Below are 7500 nucleotides of genomic sequence, written 5' to 3'. Positions count from 1 at the left end.
TTGGTAAGAGGTGCTGGATCTCTCTGCTCCACTACTCACTTGGAGAGAGAGAGAGGGGGACTAATTACTAATTCAAATGGGAGCAGTCTGGACACAGCCTTCCACTTTGTTCCTGATGTTGGTTGTTGTTGGACTGTACATATCTGATTTGTCATAAGTCCATGAATCTATCTCATTGTGGCCATTAAATAGTTATAAAAGTTGTTTGGTGTTTTAAGCCCCCGCTTTCAACTTCCAGGCAGAGCTGCATGGAAGGCACTAGGGTTAGGGTTAGGGTTAAGGTTAGGTGCCTTGAAGTCGACAGTTGCAGTGCTGTCTTGAAGTCAACGATGGGGTCTTAAAACACCATGGAGTCTTAAAACACCAACTTATTACATGCATGAATGCATGTCTCCACTCTCGAGTTCAGAACTTGGCCTTGTACTTGGTGCTTGACACCGAACTTGTGTCAAAGTTGTGTTAAAGCAGTGTTGTAAAAAGGAGTGGTCATTCTGTATTCCGTGTGACATCACTGGCAGAGTTCTTCTATTGACCTGCACCACAGCATGAGAAGAGGTTTTAGAGTGTCTGAGTGAACTTGCGTTGAAAGCACAGTCGGACACAAACAGTGTGGTTTTTAAGTGGTAGCAGAAGCACGTGAAATGTTTTTTACCAACCAAGCGAAAATTGTTTGCATATGCATACACACACGCGCGCACACACACACACACACACACACACACACGTACACACTACAAAACAACAATAGCAACACATACACAAAGTAAAAACACATTAGGCCTCTGTATGCCGTGCAACGAGGGGATAGGGCATGCATGTTTCCGGAAGATTCAGTTGAAATGAAACTGGTGTTTTTTTGTGTCTAGTGAGACATTCAATGGTTTCACAGATTTCTGTCTAGTCTTGTCTTGTCTTGTCTTGTCTTTTGTATGTCTTGAGTATCTCTTGACTGAGGTCATCTGGATTTAACATAATCACTTCATCACTTTGTTCATTCTTCCCATTCTATCCTCTTCCCTTTTTCTCCTACCATGTGCTAACCTTTCTTTCTTTCTTTCTTTCTTTCTTTCTTTCTTTCTTTCTTTCTTTGTCCATCGTCCTCCCTCTCTACATCATCCTTCCTTTGTTGTCACCCCCTTTCCCCCACTGATGTTCAGGATGTGCGCCAGTGCTTCTCTTGACCTGACCTCTCGACCTCTGACCCTGGGGCCAAGGTCATTGTCAGGCTTGAGCCAGGGGTCAGGCTCATGGCTGGAGAGGCGGAGGAAGGGACTGGGCGGAGCAACCGGCCGCCGGGCCGACGCCCGCTTTCGCACGCAGTCCATCGCCGAGAGCGGTGTGCAGGACCCGCAGGACTACGGAGAGCCAGAGGAGCCAAAAAGGCTAGTGGTGTATTGTACCACTCCCCAGGCCTAGCAGCAGCAGCAGCAGCAGCAGCAGTAGTGCAATCCCAGAGCAACTCTCTGCTTCCTCCCCAATTACTCACAGAGACTTTGGGCCAGTTTCTTGTACGTGGTTTAAGCCTAGTCTTGGACTTCAACAAACTTGAACTTCAGCAAAACTTACCATTAAAGAAAGATTTAGTCCAGGTCTAGACTTAAACTATGTATACAAACCAACCCACAGTGTTTACCTTTCTGTAGATATGCCATTTAATGCTCTAAATGTACAATATTTTATATTTATCCTCAAAACAAGACTTTGGACCCCTAATCATGTGTTATGCAATGCACCGTACTAAGGCTTTAAGGTATTTATTAATATTTAACCTGTTCATGATACCCCTGCCCTGATACTTAATACCTACCTGATCTTTGTATGGAACATGCGATAGCATTCTTGTTTGTCCCTTACTCTGAATGACAATAGTTGGATAACTATTTACATAAACAAACACTACCACAGCACAGTATGTTACAGTACTGAAAGCCCTCCTTTTAGGGGACAGCAGCAGCTGGTGTAGGCTTAAATTTTTTTAGTGTGCTTCTTCTACTTGTTACAACGGTCCCCAAATGCGTTGTGTATTTTCACCCATGCGTGTCCAGTGCCTGTAGCTCCTGTGCTTCTTGTGCAGTTAGGTGGTTCTGTGGCCTGTGGCGTGGTGTTATGTCACTGCTGTAGTGTAGTGCGACAGTGTTTGTTTTTAGCCTAGTTTCTTTCGGGTTTTTCTCCCACACAGTTGCACAAACATCACAGGGCAGGCTGGAGCTTCAGATGTGGACAGGAACCTGACTCAGCTGGAACTGAGCTGAGATAAACCTAGCCTTCTCTCGCTGTCTCCATTACACCACACACACACACACACACACACACACACACATTTGAATTCTTTTATTTGGATCTGAAAGGCAAGCAAGGAAAACAAGATCCAAATACTCTGGGAAGAGTCATTAATAAGGTGACAGCTCTACATGGCTCACATACTTTTACAGGTCCTTCCAGGTTCTACACACACGCGCACACACACACACACACACACACCTTCTCTGATGCACACAGACCGCAGACCAGTGCACACACAAACAGTAAACATTCTCCCACATTATACAAATGCACACTTAGTAGAACAGTCACTTAGTTGGACACAGCACATAAAGTACACAGACTCACTTATGTGCAACTACACACACACACACACACACACTGACTGTTACGTTAAATCCAGAGGCCATTACTCAACCGCAGTGTTTTAGTTTGGCCTGGTAGGCAACTGTTCCTCATCTGGGCTGGTGTGCTGCCATGCAATACCCAGGAACGAGGCACTCTGGCTGGGCACTGGGCTCCAGTGCTCCCCCTGCCCTGCTCCCTGCTCCAGAGTGGCTTGCCTCCAGGCAACGGTTAACGTGCCATATGTTGTTGCACAGAGGTTTCCTCAGAATTGTTATTGTGTAGTAGTAGTGTGACTTAGACTGCCTGTGTTGGGTAGTGCTGCAATTTGTTTGTGAACTGGTTGTAAACATGCCATACTTTGATAGATTGTTTGGTTTTGTTTTCAACTGGAGAGAGAGAGAGAAAGAGAGAGAGATTTTGTGTGTTTTTGTGTGTTTGAAGATGTAGAAGCAGGTGAAAGCGTATCGTCTTTTGTCTTGTTGGCAGACCTCAGTCCATAACCTCATTAATCTCCTTTCTCCCTCTCTCTCTCTCTCTCTCTCTCTCTCTCTCTCTCTTTCTTTCTCTTTCACAGCCGGTTGGAAGCGGAGGAAGCCCGGAAGCCAAAGGGTAAGTCGCTTCCCTTTTCAGCCATCTCAAAGACTCCTTTGTCCGACGCTCAAGTCTTTTCTTTTTCCTCCCTCGCTCCCTCTCTCTCTCCCTCTCCCTCTTTCTCTCTCTTGTGTGCTCTCCATTCCCGTCCTGCCTTGGAGGGAGACGCAGTGTCAGACAAAAAGAGGCCTGGATCGCGGAGTACTAAGTTGGGCCACGGCCTCCTCTTTTAAATGTCCCCTCTTTTTACCCACTTAAACAATCCCTTAGGCTGTGTGTCCCAAACAGGCCCCCTTATTCAGCTTCCCCCAGGGTTCCACATAGAAACTTCTAGATGCTGGTGTGATGTCATCAGTTTTGGCAGAAATGAGGAAACAGAGAAGCTTCTTTCTGGTTCTGTCTAGACTCCTGTGACCTTTCTCAAACACAAACACACACACCGACACACGCACACACGCACACACGCACACACACACACACACTACCACCACCACCAGACCCCGTTCCTCAGGCCCAGAGTTCTGCAGTTGCCGGGGTAATGCCACGCCCTTTTCTCTCTGCTTGTCTCAACCCTGGAGTTGTGTGTACAGTGTGTTACTGTAACCTTAGAGCGCAGGGAGGGAGAAGTGCATCAGGTCAAAGAACAAAGGACCTGTTCAAAGTGTCATGTCCAGGTCGTCACGGCGAAGATCAAAGCGGAGAGGAGTGGGGATAGGGCGGTTAGAGGTCGATTGGAGGTCGATTGGAGGTCACAAAGCTGACCCGCACAAGCAGATATGACAACCGGTCGGAAAACAGGTCTGTGCCTGTATGGAGAAAGAAAGAAGACATTTACAATCTCACACACGCATGAAGAGACACGTAGGCCCACAGAATCAAAGATATTACGCACATACACCCACATGAGTCCACAGCAGCATTAACCAGTGCTAACCAGTGACGGCTCTAAAATTTGCACATTTATATTTGCAAATCACACATTCAAATGGCTCACAAATACAGTTCCTCTTTTGCTCAAATCAAACATGCACATACACAGACACTCAAATACACACTCTATCATATATACAAACATTCTCTCTATCTCTCTGTGTGTGAGTGTGAGTGTGAGTGTGAGTGTGAGAGAGAGATTTAGCAGACACAATAAACAATTTATGTCACTAGATGCTAGTTCCAAAATGAAAATCCTCTTAGGAGAAGACACACAGACAATTGAGCTAGCAGCTCAGTTTGTGTATATGTGCCACAAATTAAGGTTAGAAAGCACATACGCAAGAACAGATTCTCTCACCTCTCCACCACCTTAAATCGTATTCAATCCCATCTCATCTAGAACTATCATTTCTAATCTTTTTTATTATTATTATTATTATTATTATTATTATTTCATTTCTTATAATTTATTTTATGAATTTATTTTATTATTATTTTATTTATATTTATTTACTTTTTTATTTGTTTATTCTTACTTATTTTCATGCTCTTTGTTTCCTCACTAACTTACTTATGGTTTGTATGCTTTGACAACACAAGTGCTCTTGTCATGTCAATAAAGCTTTTTTTGAATTTGAGAGAGAGAGAGAGAAAGACACACACTCTCTCTCTCCACACACACACACACTCATACTCATGATGATCTCACAGCACCAGTCAGTCAGTCACAGGGCAAAGAGACTCACTCATGCCCAGACTCATAGGCCACTCATGGGAGCTCATGTGTGCGTGTGTGTGTGTGTGTGTGTGTGTGTGTGTTGTGAAGATGAATGGGAGACAGAGGAATAACAAAGACGGTCAGTGAGTGAGTGTGAGAGTCTGGGAATATGAGAACAGAAGAGGTAGAGAAGAGGACCGACACGACAGGAAGAGAGGGAAGAAAGAGAGAGAGAGAGAGAGAGAGTGTGTGAGAGAGAGAGATAAGAAGCACAAAAGATCAAAAGAGAGAACAATAAGAATGTGTGTGAGAGAGAAATACAGAGAGAGAGAGAGAGAGAGAGAGAGAGAGAGAGAGTGTGAGAGAGTCCGAAAGAAGAGAGGGGAAGAAAGGCGAGCTGTGGAAAGCTGATGACGGAAGGCTTGTTCAGCGTTGGCCAGGACTCCCAGGGATTGCTGCTGGAGACTCCCCTCTTGGCACGAAGAGGGAGATGAGGCCGTGTAGGAGGAGGACAGGGAGGGAGGCAATTTAGAGCCCCTGAAGCAGCAGCCCAACTCTCACCCCCCCCCCCCTCTCTCTCTCTCTGCTGTGTTAGCGTGCTAACTGGGAGAGCGAGGGTGGTGGAAAATCCAGCGTAAAGGAGCAGGAATGCCAACTCTGCAAATACATTACCTCTTACTCATGTTTTCTCCAGGAGAGGGGGATGACAGGAGGAGAGTGGGGGGGGGGTTGATGGAGAGAAACTGAGTCAAGGAGGGGGGGGGGAACGGAGAGAGAGAATCACCTCTTGAAACGAAAGTTGACATGAGAGAAAAGTGAAGTCCCTTTAGTGAGGACCACAAGAACACGTCTTCCAGCTCAGTTCTCTCTTAGTTAATCTGAAAGTGTCCAATTGCAGTCTTGCTGCTACTTCCATAAAGACACACTTCTCCTGATGTCATCTGTTTTTTATAAAGACCACATGAATCTTTTTCACAGAGAGACTACAAATAGTCAACCCCAGACATACAGGCACACCGGAGACATGCAAAGCCAACAGGCTTATAGGCAGACTTCCAAGGGAAGTCCCGGTGTGAGAGATCCGAGTGGAGCAGGGAAAGCTGGGATATTCCGTGTGAGGTGTGTGTGTAGCCGTATGGATACGCCAGCGTAATCTTGGAGACCAGAGCCACAATGACTCTTAACTTCCCCCAACGCACAGCGGGGCGGAAAAGGAAAGAGCCTCTTAGAAGATGAATGGCTCCACTCAAGACACAATAGCTCATCTTAAGGGTGTGTGTGTGTGTGTGTGTGTGTGATCTAGAGGGTCATTTCCCGCTCTCATTACCCTGCTATCTCCCAGACGTCTGCTGCTGAGGAGTGGGAAACAGGAGTATGGAGTTGGCCTGGAGTCAAATTAACTTGCAGATGTGTAGAAGCATATGAAGACACCCCCCCCCCCCCCCCACACACACACACACACACACACACACAGAGAGAGAGCCATGTGTGACACACACATACTGTACACACACACACACACATTCACATAGCCATGTGTGTGAAAAGTAGCAGCAGCAAAATATGTTCATATGACATCAGCTCCACACACAGGCATTCACACACACACACACACACACACACCCACCACACACGTACACACACACACATTATCAAAATGTAAACACACACTCAACCAGAACGTGTGCAGTGCTCAGCCACACTCACATATTGGCACATAGTGCGGTCACAAGCATTTCTAAAACCAATCTTGCTCAATCCCTCATATACACACACACACACACTCACTCACTCCCACACACACACACATACACACTCACTCACTCTCACACACACACACACACACACACACATACACACTCACTCACTCTCACACACACACACACACACACACACATACACACTCACTCACTCTCACACACACACACATACACACTCACTCACTCTCACACACACACACACACACACACACACATACACACACCCAGGTGTCCACATTTCTGCCCCTCACACACACATTTGGCATGGCACCTCCTCTAGCCTGCTGCGTTTAGCTGGGGTTTGCACTACACACTACTGGGCCCTGACTTCAGCAGCCTGATCATCACTGGCCGTGTTGTGGAGCTCCATCACTCCACCCCCCCCCCCCCCCCTGCTCTCCGTCTCCTGCCCAGTGGAGGGTGTCTCTGGTGGGACAGAGAGGTGCAGCTGTGCTGGGTCCAGAGCTGCAGCAGCTGGAGCAGATTAGCGCGAGGGAGAGAGCTGCAGCTCAGGCCCCCAGAGGAGGGGCCGCCTCCGGGCCGGCACAGACCCAGAGACCGTCTGTCAGCAGGCCGCCTCACCGCTGCTCCTCTCTCACTCGCTTTCTCTCTCTCTCTCTCTCTCTCACTCACTCTGTCTTTCTTTCTCACTCACTCACTCTTTTGCTTTCTCTCTTTCGCTCTCTCACTCACTCTGTCTTTCTCTCGCTCTCTTGCTCTCACTCACTCGGTCTTTCTCTCTCTCTCTCTCTCACACTCACTCTGTCTTTCTTTCTCACTCACTCACTCTTTTGCTCTCTCTCTCTCTCTCACACTCACTCTGTCTTTCTCTCGCTCTCTCGCTCTCACTCACTCGGTCTTTCTCTCGCTCTCTCATTCTCTGTCTTG

General features: G+C 47.0%; 1 protein-coding gene across 1 annotated transcript in view; it reads left to right on the top strand.

The window, feature by feature from the left end:
• Nucleotides 1-7500, top strand: part of svild (supervillin d) — an 82916-nt gene that overhangs the window by 28132 nt on the left and 47284 nt on the right. Inside the window, exon 4 of the mRNA XM_042082513.1 lies at nucleotides 3185-3219. Within this exon, the coding sequence (XP_041938447.1) occupies nucleotides 3185-3219 (35 nt within the window). The remainder of the gene's footprint in view (nucleotides 1-3184; nucleotides 3220-7500) is intronic.

The sequence above is a fragment of the Alosa sapidissima genome, chromosome 24 (assembly GCF_018492685.1).
Source record: "Alosa sapidissima isolate fAloSap1 chromosome 24, fAloSap1.pri, whole genome shotgun sequence".
Taxonomy (NCBI): domain Eukaryota; kingdom Metazoa; phylum Chordata; class Actinopteri; order Clupeiformes; family Clupeidae; genus Alosa; species Alosa sapidissima.
This window is presented reverse-complemented; position numbering and strand designations above follow the sequence as displayed.